Below are 15,556 nucleotides of genomic sequence, written 5' to 3'. Positions count from 1 at the left end.
TATTGTCAACCCACAGAATTCATTTTCTGCCTAATACGAAGTCATACAAACATGGGAGCTCACAATGGTTGAACAATATGTTTTCCCACACCCTGCTCCCCAAAGTGCTTCAGTTTTGGCTGATTTACCTTTTTGACAGATTTTTTTTTTTTTTAATGAATCATAAAAACTCACAGGCAACAGTCCTAGCAAAGTGCCTAGTAAAAATCACAGTGAGGTGAACATGCTCTTTTCCAGTTCAGTGAAGTATAGTTTAGCCTTATAAGCAATTGAAACCTGGTTCTGAGTGCAGTTAAAGTCCATCTTACTCAGTGGTGAAGACTGTTGTCAATAACGGTCTAACCAACAGTTTTGCCTAAGGTTTTGTTGCGTTTAGTGAATAAAGGCTGTAGATATTAAAATAATTCTTGCGGATTTCATTTTTCCCCCCACAGCATTGTGAGATTTATGGTCCAAAATAATACTATTTTTGATCTAACGTTGTTGATCCACTGGTTTCCTATTATGTGGCTTTGTCCAGCTGTGGATGAGAGCATGCTAGGGACCACATGCACAGAAAATGGAATAGGAACCTACAAAGTGACAGTAGGTAAAAGGCAATTGCAGGAGGAAGGTGGGAAAGTCTTAGTCAAAGAGAACTGAAGGATAGATGCCAAGAAAGAAAAGTAAAGTTGTCTCCCAAAAAGTGTAAGAGCACAAATAAAATGATGGAAAAAAAACAAATTATTGAGACATGCAGGGAGTTAGGAGTCTTAGAGGGAACAAAGAGAAAGAGCATGGGGAAGCAAAAAAGGTGGGTGGGTGAACGAAAGGTTGATCATGAATCAGGTCACTAAGGGTAGTAGGAAATGTCCAACTTTGTAAAAGAAAAAGAGGAGTGGAGAGAAAGGTTGGTTTTGATAGAAGAAAAATGAGGGACTGAAGGAATTTGCTGCTGGGGGTGTATGCAAATTAGATGATGCATATTCATTGCTGTGCAAAGTAACACGTGAGCATATTTGCAAAAAACCTCCAGCTTTCTAAGTTTATAACTTGAGCAGTTATTTCTCCAATGGTAAATAAAAGGGAATAAATAATATCTCAAACAGTTGTACAGGGGCTTGGATAGTAATTCAAGAGGCCAAAGTTCAGCCAGAGCAAGCAGTTTAACCTCTGTGGGTGCTGGCACAAGCATTACTTCAGAAGAAAATATCTGCCTGGACAGGAAAAGAAGATAGACACTTTTCAGGAGCACTGATTCGGCTCTCCAGCTAATTCACTAGCCTTAAAAGTAACATGGCTATTGGGGATCATGGCAGACACCATCCCTGGGGGTGTTCAAGGAAAGGTTGGACGTGGTGCTTGGGGACATGGGATAGTGGGTGACATTGGTGGTAGGGGGATGGTTGGACCAGATGATCTTGGAGGTCTTTTCCAACCTGAATGATGCTATGCTGTGCTATGCTATGGCGTGAGAGCAGATCAGAGCTGCCTTTTCAGCCTTTGATGCATAGGAAGAGTCCTGAGGAACCTCTATCACTCCTTCATGCCCTATTTCATACCCTGGAGTCACTTACCTGTGACTGTCACTGAAGTCACTTCCTGTGGCAACAGACCTCACAGTTATCCGCTGGACAAAATTTGTGCATATAAGCCTATGGTTTATGAAACTGAGCATTTGGCTGTCTTTGCTAATCTTTCATGTGTGGTGAAACTTAGCCCCTTTTTCTTTTGCAGAGGGAAATTTTGTTTGAAAACTTTGTAATATGCCTACTGTGGTTGATCTATGCTTTTTTCCCTTTGTAACTTTTATTGCACTTCATGTTTCATTACATTTAAAGAGCTGTTCAGCTCCAGTGGTCCCCTGTCCAGCCAATGTTTTCTCTGTTCATCTGTGCATATTTTTCTAGCTCCTTCAATCAGAAGTGTTGCTCCCATTAATGTGAATCACACTGCATTTTTTTGTAATATTTCCTTTGAGTACTAAAGTTCACTGCAGTAGGCAGGCTGCATTTTTCTTCACTTTCTACTTTAGAAAAAAAACATTTCTATTGGTGTAAGTGTAGTAGTCTGTTTGCACATCTGATCGTGCAATCTGTCTTGTTTATCAAGCTCAGATTTTTCAAATGCACAAAAAAACTTTTTATTTATATATGACTTTGTAAAGCTGTAATTAATATAACCTTTCTTAATATATTTTCATTAAGATTTTCCTATGTCCACAGATATTCAAACTGTTAAAAGTTCACTAACTAGTTCATGGATATGAAATGGTCTTCTTTGGAAAAGCTGTAGGTGAACTGTTACATTACACAGTCACAGAATAGTTGAGGCGGAAAGGGACTTCTGGAGGTCATCTGGTCCAATCCCCTGATCAAGCAGGGTCACCTACAGCAGGGTGCCAGGACCATGTCCAGGCAGCTTTTGAAGGTCTCCAAGGAGGAGACCCCGCAGCCTCTTTGGGCAACCTGTGCCATTGCTCTGTCATTCACACAACGAGAAGGTATTTCCTGATGTTCAGAGGGAGACTCCAGTGTTCCAGTTTGTGGCCATTGTCGCTTGTCCTGGCGTTGGGTACCACTGGAAAGAGCCTGGCTCTGTCCTCTTTGCACCCTCCCCTCTGTTACTGATATACATTGATGAGATACCCTCCATGAGCCTTCTCTTCTCCAGGCTGAACAGTCCCAGCTTGCTCAACCTTGCCTCACAGAAGAGAGGCTCCAGTCCCAAATCATCGTTGTGGCCTTTCATTAGACTCTCTCCAGTAGCTCCATGTCTCTCATGCACTAAGGAGCCCAGAACTGTCTCCAGTACTCCAGATGTGGCTTCAGCAGTGCTGAGCAGAGGGGAGGGATCACCTTGACCTGCTGGCCACACTCCTCCTAAAGTAGCCCAGGAAGCTGTCATCCTTCTTAGTGGCGAGGGCACATTGCTGGCTCATGTTCAGCTTGGTCTCTACTAGGAACAGAAGATCCTTTTCTGCAGAGCAGCTTTCCAGCTGGGTGGGCCCCAGCATATGCTGGTGCCTGGGGTTGTTCTTCCCCAGTGGCAGAACTTGGCATTTCTGTTTGTTGAATTACATGATGTTCTATGAGCCCATTTCCTCAGCCTGTCAAGGTCCTTCTGGATGGCCACGTGACCCTCTGGTCTGTCAGCCACCCCTCCCAATTTTGTGTCATCAGGAAACTTATTGAGGTTTCACTCCACCTCATCACCCAGCCCATTAATGAAGATGTCACACAGGACTGGATTTACCAGTATTTACCCCTGAGGTACACCATTAGTTACTGGCCTTCACCTAGACTTCTTGCCAGTGATCACCAGCCCCTGAGCCCATCCACTGAGCTAGTTTTCAATCCATTTAAACGGTGGAATGGCAGTGTTCCTCTGGCAAACATCAAATTAGAATGGCCTGGGAACTGAGATTTACAATGTAGTCTTGTGGATGTTTTGAAGACATCCTTTCTAGTTGCAGCCTGGAAAAGTCATGGCAAAATGCATTTGAAAATATATTACTGAGGGGCAAAGTTACTGACTGATGTGAAGGTGGAACAGGAGTCTGAGAACTGAAAAGGTAAGGCACAGCGGTGTATGAAGGCCTTTGAAAATGAAGCCAAGCAGCTTATGGCTTGTGGGAGAAGAAGGAACCCACAGAGAATCTAAAAGGTATGACTTTCATATTAAAGTGGTAAGGAAGAAAATATTCCTTGCGACAGTATTCTCAACAGTCAGATGGTAAGATACACAGGAAGGGATGTCAAAGAGAGGTAGAAAAATTAAAATTTGTCCAGAACGCTGGGAGTATCTACATATATAGACAGAGTTGTATTTTAGTTGTAAAGAGAAAGTAACTAAGTGTTTGTTTTGTGAAGGAGAGTACTCAGAGCTAAGTTCTGAAAAGAACTTAGGGTGGAAGAGGTTTCCTGGTGTCCTGTCAAAAGGCACTGAATAAATATTTAGAGGTGTAAGAGGAAAATCAAGGCGAGTGACATTTTTTAAGCAGATGTTTTAAATAATAGCTGTTACTAGTACTTCTCTTCACAGTGAATCATCCTCCCTTAATCGTTTTTTTCCCTCTACATAAATTGCCAAAGACAACACTGGAAAATAAGCATCAAAAAAGTATATTGATATTTTCTTTTTATCAAGGCCAACGGCATCCTGGCTTGTATCAGAAACAGTGTGGCCAGCAGGGCTAGGGAGGTGATCGTCCCCCTGTACTCAGCTCTGGTGAGGCCGCACCTTGAGTACTGTGTTCAGTTTTGGGCCCCTCGCTACAAGAAGGACATCGAGGTGCTTGAGCGGGTGCAGAGAAGGGCGACGAAGCTGGTGAGGGGCCTGGAGAACAAGTCCTATGAGGAGCGGCTGAGGGAGCTGGGCTTGTTCAGCCTGGAGAAGAGGAGGCTCAGGGGTGACCTTATTGCTCTCTACAAGTACCTCAAGGGAGGCTGTAGCGAGGTGGGGGTTGGTCTGTTCTCCCACGTGCCTGGTGACAGGACGAGGGGGAATGGGCTTAAGTTGCGCCAGGGGAGTTTTAGGTTAGATGTTAGGATGAACTTCTTTACTGAAAGGGTTGTTAGGCATTGGAACAGGCTGCCCAGGGAAGTGGTGGAGTCACCATCCCTGGAAGTCTCCAAAAGACGTTTAGATGTAGAGCTTAGGGATATGGTTTAGTGGGGACTGTTAGCGTTAGGTCAGAGGTTGGACTCGATGATCTTGAGGTCTCTTCCAACCTAGAAATTCTGTGATTCTGTGATCTACAGTATTTCATTAGATATTGCAGTTTTTTTTTTTTTAATCATTTCTACTTTATTTGTAACTCTGCAACTGAAATACTTTTGGACAGTGGTATTTTGCTGTTATAATATATATATATATATTTATTGTCAGGCACAGTTCTGAAGTTATAGCACCTGGTTTTTAAAGTACTGCTTCTAAAAGATAAGGGAATAGGGTTAAAAGTAACACAGACAGATCTGGATATCCAAGAGCATGTAACTGAATTTAACAATGACCTGAATGCCTTAGTTGTGGTGGTGTGCATCAAGGATTTCCAGCCGGAGTTATTTCTTTGACAGCAGGAAGCATTGGCATCGTACCATGTAAGGGCCTTCATGTGGCATAAATCCAAAACTTTGGTAACCCAAAAAGCTGTTTGTTGTTACTAAACCAAAAGTGCATTAAAAAAAAACTCCTTTGATACAACCTCTAACACTTTTCATAATGGCTGTTAATGAGATCACGGAACTGCCACTGATTTAGTCAGTTTAATGACTAACCACATTCCATTTTTTTCATAATGAAAAAACACAGAGATATATGCGTTGAGGGTTCTTAGTTGAAACTTGGGCTAATTGGATTTGGAAATAAAGCTGTTATGGCTTCCTCCCTGCTTCCATGGTTTACTGAATCTTCTGCTATTACAGCCAGAATGGAAAGCCCACATTAGAAAGCCATGGAGTGCAAGATCATTTTATTTTTATAGAAATTTATAACAATGTTTTTCTGCAATTAAAGGTTTGATTTTTTTCCCCTGCATTTAGCTGATTCTTCCTTATCATGGTCTTTCCTAGTAAATTGTCCAAAAAATATTGAATCCACATGGAATTTAACATTTAAATTGCAATATTTTCCTTCCTTTTTAGCCGTTATGTTATTTATTTATCATTTATTTGGTTTTGTGCCAAATTGTTGCCTTACCTGCTGTCCAATCTACATCTCATTTTTTTTTAGCTCTCTTCTGCTCTAAAGTATCCTCTTTCCTGTGCACCATTTTCCCCTGGCCTCCTCTGTTGGTTACATTTACATTATACATTTTATTTTCCTTAGCAAAAAATTAATTTGCAAACAGTTCTCTCATTTAGTTGATCTCTGACTTTGCTTTCTAAATATATTTTTGCTTCTTGTGTAGTTTCTTACTTTTTTTCTCACCAACCAATTTATCAGGGTAGACATTACTGCAGTCTTTGATGGAGAAATAACCTTTGAGACTTCAGTGGAGTGATAGGAAAGCTTGCTAAAAACAGTTGCTTGCAGCATTTATGCAGGAATTGAAAAATATGTTTTAGACTTTTTCATTATATAATACTATACCCTACTCTACTATACTGTAATTGCTCCAATTACTAGTAGGTTAAATTGACTTGGTAAACATAAAATAAATGTGCCCATTTCTACTGCTGACAGAGAAGAGATTTACTTCCATGGTGGCTGTGAGTCATACCCCTTTCGCAGTGATGGTACACAGCTGGTGAATTAGTTAGGCATAAAGAAATATTTGTGATCCCAGTAATGACAGGTGGTGATGGAGGGTTAGTTTTTTTCCTTGCTGATTTGGATTTGTTTACACATTTAAGGATAGAGGGAGAGTTCAGGGTTGGACTTGTGCTGAGGATACGATGAAATTGTAATAGAACTGTATTTTACTCTGTCTCTGGTGATCTATATGAATGTGTAGTAGCTCCAGAAGGAGCTGCAGATGTTGCCTTTGGTTATTATATGATTTCACCTAGTGCAGGAAGGACCAAATACACTGAATGACAGTAGTACTGTTCCTGCCATGCTTCTGCCATTTCTGTTTTTCTGTTTTGCTTGTTTCAGACCCACCTTGTGAAGCTACTTTTGATGCACTGGGCAAATCCTAATCTTCTTAACTGCAATAACGAAAAACCGTCAGGTAGGTGAAAATCTATGTGTATTATGTGTGCCACTATACTGTGACACTTTTTTCCTTTTTACTAACTTAGTTATGAACGCATACACATATGTAAGTATACATATGCATATAGTTTATATATAGTGTGTAGTTATATACATATATATGTCTGTTTATAACTATAATATTTGTATATTGCTGAGAACTGCTAGTCACAGTCATGAAAGATGTCATATCATATAATAGCATTTTCTTCTACTTGTTGCATTCTCTGGTTATTTTTAGTTATGTTTCTTCCTTGTAAGTTTGTCAGTGCTTGGTGATAGCTGCCTTTATGCTTCCTTGGTGACTTCTTACTGAGTTTCCTTCTGTTTCTCAATTGATGATAACACATAGACTGGAATTCCTGTAGCTGCTAAATGAACACAAATTCACCATTCAAATTTCAAATGTAATACCTGTAGTTTCCCATAGAAGAAGGCACCTTCTTTGATCAGATAACAACAGGAGCTGAAGCATTAACTCTAAAGGAAGTAGAATTATAGACTGAATTAAGTTGGAAGGGACTTCATATCTTCAGGTCTAACCCAGGTATCAAGGCAGAGCTAATGTCAGTAATGCTAGATAGCAGTGGTGGAGAGAAGAAACATGTAGTTGTTCAACCTTCCAGGCCTAGGGTAAAATGAAAATGGAACCCAAGAATGTAGAAAATTGAATTATTTCTTTTTACGAGAAGAAACTTCCTTTGCATAATACATGAAGTTAAGTTATACTTCAAATAATGAGCTAGCTACAAGTATACTTACTTCTAGGGAACTTCACAACACTTAAATTCAGGAAAGCTGCTTCTGATTAGATACATGCCAGTTTGTATAAAAGGCTATGGTCTAAACCCAGATCACCTAACAATACAGCTAGCTAAACATTTTTAGTATGTGTTAATTAATATTAATATTAATACAGTTGAATTAACTGTATTTCTGGTCTGAAAACACAAACACACAAACACATCCAATTTCAGTGCTTTTGTATGTGCAAGACATAAATCCAGTTTGTAGAAATGTGAAAGATTCGAAAGCTATTTCAGTATATTTTCATTGAAGTACAGATTTGAGAATAGTTTTGTTGTTTTTACTGATGCCCTATGAATTATTGAATAAATACTTCATTTCACTACACAGACTAGTTTTGAGGTTTTGCAGATGACAACTTGATTTCATGCTTAATTTATTCACCTTTGTTTTTTCCAGCAATTTCAAGTATTATTTTATGATCAATATCTGAACAATTCTTTCCTTTTTAATGAAATACTTATCTAGCCAACTGCTTAATCTTAATCTGATCTGGAAAGCTGAATTGAAAGGAGCTTTTCTGTACTGTTTTCTTTGTCTGATATCTTGGTGTTCCAATGTCTTAGATATTGCAGCTTCTGAGTTTATTGAGGAAATGCTTTTGAAGGCTGAAATTGTTTGGGAAGAAAAAATGAAAGACCCTTTATCTGTTTCTACTTTATCTCAAGAAGAGCCTTATGAAGAGATCATCCATGATCTGCCTGCACTTTCCAATAAACTGTAAGTGTTTCTGTTAAGAGGGATGCACTGAGGCATGCACTCAGATAATCCTTTGAACTGTATTTATCAATCTTTCAATCCTGTCTGTGTGTCCGTGGAGACAAACCCATCTAGACATGATCCTGGTCATCCTGTTGTAGGTGTCCCTGCTTGAGTAGAGAGGTTGGACAAAATCACCTCTACAGGTCCCTTCCAACCTCAACTGTTCTGTGATTCTGTGTGATTTGATGGATCAAGTAACTGTTTAATTTTGGAACTTTACTGAATCATTTTGTTTGCTTGTATCTCTCATCTCTTTTTGTCAACCTTAATTCTATAAACCTTAATTCAACCTTAATTCTATGAGTAATGAAATACGCTAGCATTTGCCAGTAAAATGATTGGGCATTCCTTTAGCAGAATTATTAGGGGTTAATAATGTAGATCCAAACATCCTTTTATTAAGGTAGATGGAAACAGCGTAGTAAAACTACCAATGCCTATGAAACAGCGTAGTAAAACTACCAATGCCTATGAAAGAAATATAGATGAGTCCTGATTAAAAAACAAACAAACAAACAAACAAAAAACACAAAAACAAAACAAACAAACAAACAAAAACAAACAATAAAACACAACGTACTATTATGGATAAAATGATATGGCTCCAAGTAGTCACAGATTTATAGTTAGGTTTGTACTGTTTAAAATACAAGAGGAATTTTAGTAGAATTATGCAGTGTATTGAATCAAAGAGACAACTTGTGTCTTAAATTGTAATTTTTGATCTTTTAATATTTTCATGCGCATCTTAAGAGGAAACTCTCATGTGAAAAAAGGTATAAAATGAGTTAGAAGCATCAAGAGTAGTTTTGTGGTAGTGCAAGATGTTGATTTCTCAAATTCTAATTTCCATATACTATGATTGATCAGAATTTTAAAAGGTACAGATAATTCCTTTATATATTAGGCAGTTGCCATATAGCTGCTGTATGGTTGAAGCATGTTTGTTGTACAAGATTTTGAAATATAGACATTGTGGTTTTTTTTTGGTACTGGAGAGTATGTGGGGAAAAATAATTAAAGCCTCTCAAATTATATATGTAGAGAGACAAAGAGAATATATTTGCTTGCATTTTGTAACAATTATAATTTATAGTCTGCAGAGTATATTGCAACGCATTAAGATCTGGATGTAGTAGGCAATTATGAAATGTTTAATCTGCTAAATTTAGAATTCTATGGGCTATACTTACATATACTAAAGACTGCATATTTCATGTATAGAAAACCCAGAGTATTGTTTCTGCTTCATGATTGGTATACAGTAAGATACGTAGCTGGGTTTAGTATATTAACTACTGGGGAGAAAATGTAAGGATATGTTAAGCTTGAAGTAATGCTTCTTTGGCACATTCTCCTGACTTTCGGCAGTCTTAGGGTTAGGGACCATCTGAACCAGAACTTTGCACTGACTGGCCTGCCATCAGTGCAGTGGGTATCAGTGAACTTGCTGGCTAGCCAGCAATTCTGACATGGGTGAGCTCTTGAAAGGTGAACAAACTGGTGTATTTGGCATGTGTGTGACCCAGCTATCACTGCTGGAAATGTGGAAAAATGTGAGTGATCCACATCACACTTTTTGCAGAGTTCCATTTTGCTTAGAAACAATATTTATTAATCTTACTTTATAGTCACCTGAAAATCAGGTGTCATTTCAAAGCTAGTCATCTTAGTTCTGTAGTAGCATGCTTGTTCAACAGTGAAAAACAAAGCATTACAGAGGCTTATTCTTCCAAATTATAGTAGCCATCTTCTCAAGATATACTGAATTATGTTCCAGAAGGCCTATTTGTCTTAGTTCATGAAAGAGGCAGCTTAGATGACTGTGTTCAACCAAATTCTTACCTTTTCAATGGCTGATGCTGAAATTGAAGAGTTTCATCCTTTTAGCTCTATTAGAGCCCACAGACAGACATGTAATATGCTAGGATGAAGATGAATCTGTCTGTATTATTCATGTGTATCAAACAGAATTTTTAGTGCTGCAAAGATGAATGCACAATAATAACCTGCACAATTGCTTTTGGTCTATATTACTTCCAATCTCTGTCAACTCTACTGACACAGGGAAGTATGTTTAGACTGAGGAGATAGTTTAACAAGAGTTAATATAATGCTGTAGTTCAGTCATATTTCTTTGTGGCCATCTCTCAGAAGAGAAGTGTTCAAAAGAAGACTCCAAAATGATAAACAATTACAAATGGTATGTGCTCTGTCAAGAAACCTGATTTTGCTGGTTCTAGATTAAATTACAGTATCAATTTCTGAAATCTATAAATAGACTAATTGAAGATTAGTGTCTCTACTTGGTTAAAAAAAATAAAATTTAGCCGTTGGTATGTTTGCAGTATGCAAGGTTATCAAGCAAACCTGGGTTCCTTTAGTCAGGCATTAAGTTTATCCACCTGAACCTGTTATTGTGAAGCACTGATTTCAGTACTGAAGTACTTTTTTCATAGTTCTTCTACTGAGTTACTGAGTACTTTTGTCTGTGTGACTGAGGAGAGGTAGACCAGGAAGGTAATTGTGGTGAGTTACCCCATCAGGTAATCACCAAGCTGCCTTGCTCCCTCTCACCCCCCTCCGTGGGACAGGGGAGAAAATAGGAAGATTAGGAAGGAGAAGCATGTGGGCTGACATAAAGACAGGAAGTTTGCTTACTAACTACCGTCACAGGCAAAGCAGACTCAGCATGGGTAATTTAATTTATTGCCAACTGAAAAAAAAAAAACACACAACAGAACACCTGAAAAACTGGAAAAAAAAATGGAAAAAAAAGAGTATGACGTTGAGTATCAGGAAACAAAATCAATAAAAGAAACAATTTTAATTCTAATAGTACATTCAGAACATGCTCTGTTGGTCCACTGGCAAAACCAACTGCACCTGAATACATCAGTTGATGTAGCTTATGGTTCAGGAAATCAAATTGGCTGTATCTGTTTAAGGGGACTTTAGGTTTGTGATACAGCTGTGATGATCACCACTGTACTTCTGGTTTAGTACATGTACTTGTAGAAATTGAGTTTGAGACAACAAAGCAGAAAGATTACATTTTTCATTTTCTTACAGAGCATGTCAGTCTATAACCATTTATGAAGCAACTTGCATTTTATTTATTCTAGTGTTTTCAAACACTCTTTTAATGTGTTTAATCCATTCAGAAGGTTCTGTTACGAAACTTTTAAAAGTTTTTAGACTGAAGTTTCAGAGATTATGCAGTTTACAGATGTTAGCTGGTTTAGAAATTGTTTGGAAAATCTCAGTTGTCAGTGAAAGGATTATAGTAACAAAACCGAGAAGTTCTCATGAACAAAAGCTGTAAGTTCAAAGAGCACATGAAAATGTCATTGCAGACTCTGTCTTAATATAATTCTTTTTATAACATTTTTCTTCCTAGTTAGAAGCTCCATATTGATTCCAATATTGATGATAAAACCATGTCATAAAATTCCCAGGTTTTTTGTATGCTTTCTTTTCTTTCCTTTCCTTCTTTCCTTTCTTTCTTCCTTCCTTCCTTCCTTGAACAAACAAGGAAATGGTAGATTATTTAAAATTATTTAAAACTTAAAGATCATCTAAAAACCAATCAACCAAATTAACTATGTATAAGATGGTTTACACACCTAAAAATTAAAGTGACTAACCTCCATATAATGTGCAAGATCTTTTCCCCATTATATATTCCGATGGCAACAGTCCTACCTTGTTCTAATACAATTACCCTAGATAACTCTGCTTCTTGTCTATTATGTGACATCATTTTGGCTTAAGTCTCCCTTTGTGGTTAATTATTGATTAATTATCTATTAATTATCATAGAAGAAGGCTGTTCATGCTAACCCATTTGCCTACATTAACATAAAATTTCTTGCATTGTCCTGTAGTTTAATTTCCAATTGCAGTGTTTGACTTCATCTTTTGATTAATATAAGTACATTTAAATATTAACAGATAATTTTTTTCTTTCTAAAAAGTCACTGTTTGCTGGAAACATTCTATTTCAATTTGTTTTATTCTTCACAGTGTCTTCTTGACCCTGAGTCATGGTGAACTGTTTATAGTGATTTTTAATCTGCTTTTTCTCTGTTATAATCATTCTGATTTTTGATGTAATATGAGTTATATGCTGCATTCCATCACTTAAAGTGCCACGTACAAATGCACATAGCTTATAGGATACTCTTTACATCAAAACATGGAACGCTTCTGGTTTAGTTGTAATATTACTGTCCTTCTAAGTTCAAAAAGGTATATGAGGAAATACATTATGTTATTTACAAAATAAGTTTCTTTTGCAACACCTGAAAAATTAATTGAGGAGCTTAGAGATAAATTTTAAAAACAGTGTTTCTAGTATGTGTGGTATAGTTAGCATGAAAGTGGTGAGATTAAATGGAAAAGCTTACATTTCACAAGAAAAAAAATCCTGGATCTTCATGATTTAAAAGAAATATCACAAGAGTAATAGAAAGCTTTAAGTGACAGCATGTAGTTTTTGTAATATTTTCATTCATTTGGCTTATGCTTTAATTTCTTCTCCTCTTTATGATCTAATTTTAAGATAGTTGAGTCCAAAGGAATTTGAGAAATTTGGGACAATGGCAAAATACACTCGAAAAGAAAATTTGGGTTTTGCTAAATTCTGAGTCTGGGTAAAATGTGGATTAGTCATTTCTGCTTGTGGATGTCAGCTATTTCTTTTACTGTCCAATCACTGATGTCTCTTATTCTCTGACATGTGAATATTGTCAACATTCATAAATAGAGTTGGATAACGGTTTTCCTGTTCTACAGTTCAAGTCAAGGCAAAAGGCAAATAAAAAAAATATATACATTTGGCTCTTTGATCTTTTGTCCATGTCACATTTGGTAAATAAATCTTACGTCAATCATAGCAGTAAACAGAAAATTTTATTTTCACTGGTGTTCTTCTAGGCATTTTACATCAAAATATATGAAACAGAATATAATTAGAAAAGAAATCATGCATCACAGAATCAGAGAATCAGAGAATTGTAGGGGATGGAAGAGACCTCAAGAGATCATTGGGTCCACCCCCCCTGCCAAAACAGGTTACCTAGAGCAGGTTGCACAGGTAGGCATCCAGATGGGCCTTGAATATCTCCAGAGAAGGAGACTCTACAACCTCCCTGGACAGCCTGTTCCAGTGCTCTGTCACCCTCACTGTGAAGAAGTTCTTTCACATGTTGGATTAGAACTTCCTGTGCTCTGTTTTCTGGCCATTGCCCCTTGTCCTGTCCCTGCATACCACTGAAAAGAGGTTGGCCAAATCCCTCTGTCTCCCACATTTAAGGTATTTGTATTCCATTGCAAAATGTTGAAATTAATTCTTTTAATTTTTGCAGACTGAGGGTTCCATCAAAATAGAGTTTTTTTCATGTTCTTTTTTCCAATGGGAAGCTACTTTGACACCGATATTCCTATGAATAGTAGGGGCTTAGTAGGGGCTTTTTGCTGCTTCTATTTTGGACCGCACCTTTATAAAATAGTGTTTGTGTTTCAGTTCTGTTTTCAACAGTAGTTCTTAACCTGAATAGAAATCTATGTTAGCTGTGGTTCTTGCTTCTATTTGTTTAAGTAAGCTATATATATAATCCTGTTTTTATTATAACAAGTGGTCAAACTCAAATAACTGAGAAGAAAATTAGATTTTTTCTTAACGAAATTTGACATCTGGGCTTTATCCCATAGCGGAATGCCCTATTCCCACATTGAGTCCATATCTCCTTTCAAAGAAATTATGCACATATTTTGGCAAAGAGTCACCATATACTCCATGACATTGTCTTATTTGCACTGTCAGAGGCCAGACAATTATTTTTTAAGTTGTTTGTGTTCTCACCTCCTGGGACTGATTCCTTGTTAATTCTTCTGGATGTACAACACAGCCAAAATCAACTAAAATTTTTGGCATTGTTGTTTTTCAGAAGTCTGATGTGTCAGTAAGGAAAATATCTCCATGCATGTAAAAATACGTTTACTCTTATGTGTGAATAAAAAGTATTGTATATAGTGGCAGTGATTTCGAGAGTCTGCTGTTTGCTTTTTTTTTTTTTTTTTTCCTTTTTTCTTTCTTTTTTTTTTTTATTTTTTGGATACCACAAATTCAAAGCAGCTTTTAGTCATAAAAGCCAGGGTATTGTCTGATTTGGAAAAAAAAAAAAAAAAAAAAGGCAAGCTAATTGTTGGATTTTAGTTTTATTAACTGTAATGGTAATATCTGTATTGGACTATTTTATAATATATTACTTTTCAAAACGGTATTGTGTACATTAATTGTGCATTTAAAATTCAGTTTTCAAATTGCCTATTGATTTGCCAGCCTAGCACTGTCAAGTACAGGCTCATGCATATTCTGTTTGGCTTGCTTCATTCTGATTCAGAAGGGATATGCATAAAGGTGAATTTTAAATCAAAGTGTTTTGCTCTACATCTTTGGGAACAGACCAACCCAGGTGAACACTTTATTTTTATATTATACCAGTTTCTGTACTTGGACCAGAACCAGTGCCTCAGCCCTGAATTGCACCTTAGCTCTGTGTTTGTGCCATCCACATTGGGCAATCTTTTGTTTGTCTGACATCTTCAGCAGGAGTCTAATTGCTTTATTGATTCTCTTTGTAGCAATCCCCTGGCTTTACCGATTGCCAAGCAAGACAGTTTGCTGGAGAAAGACACCATGTTTAAAGATGCAGCTAAAGGTTTATGTAAGCAGCAATCTCAAGACAGTGCATCTGAAAACGTCACGGTGAACAGTACAGCCAAACTTGAACAGGTAATAGCATGCAAATTCCTGAAATGTTTTTAGTGCTTAGGCCTGGAAATTGCAAAGTTAATGAAGCCAAAGAAGGTGGTAGTTTTTTTTCACCTCATCACAAAGCAATGTGATATGCACTGTGGAGCCTTGTCTTCTCAATCGCTCCCTGTGATCACAGTCTGGCCCTGCAAAGAGCTCCCTCTCTGCAAAGGGACCAGCTCCTGGAGACAGGTTGCGGTCTGTGGCTATCAGAGGGCTCCAAGCTGCTCAGGCTCTATTTATTGATGGTTCACTGTGGAAAACTCTTAGTGTTGCCCAAAGTGTGCTCTAGGCTCCAGTTTGGGTTTACAACAGAAAGAAACACAACCTGGGAGAGTGCAAAAACGAAAAGGAATGTCTAGGGAATATTAAGTTGCAAAATAAGTGACTCTAATACAAAGATAGGAATTGCCAGATTTACAGCTGCAGTTTTAAATCCCTTTCATGTGCTAATGCATTAGGATATAGGCACTGATTATTTAGGTACCT

The 15,556-nt window shown here is 37.5% G+C and overlaps 1 protein-coding gene across 1 annotated transcript in view; it reads left to right on the top strand.

Moving 5' to 3' along the window:
* Nucleotides 1–15,556, top strand: part of MYO16 (myosin XVI) — a 283,087-nt gene that overhangs the window by 83,644 nt on the left and 183,887 nt on the right. Inside the window, exons 7-9 of the mRNA XM_084292547.1 lie at nt 6,580–6,655; nt 8,052–8,205; nt 14,896–15,046. Coding sequence (XP_084148673.1) covers nt 6,580–6,655; nt 8,052–8,205; nt 14,896–15,046 — 381 coding nt within the window. The remainder of the gene's footprint in view (nt 1–6,579; nt 6,656–8,051; nt 8,206–14,895; nt 15,047–15,556) is intronic.

The sequence above is a fragment of the Netta rufina genome (assembly GCF_964035555.1).
Source record: "Netta rufina genome assembly, chromosome: 1".
Taxonomy (NCBI): Eukaryota; Metazoa; Chordata; class Aves; order Anseriformes; family Anatidae; genus Netta; species Netta rufina.
This window is presented reverse-complemented; position numbering and strand designations above follow the sequence as displayed.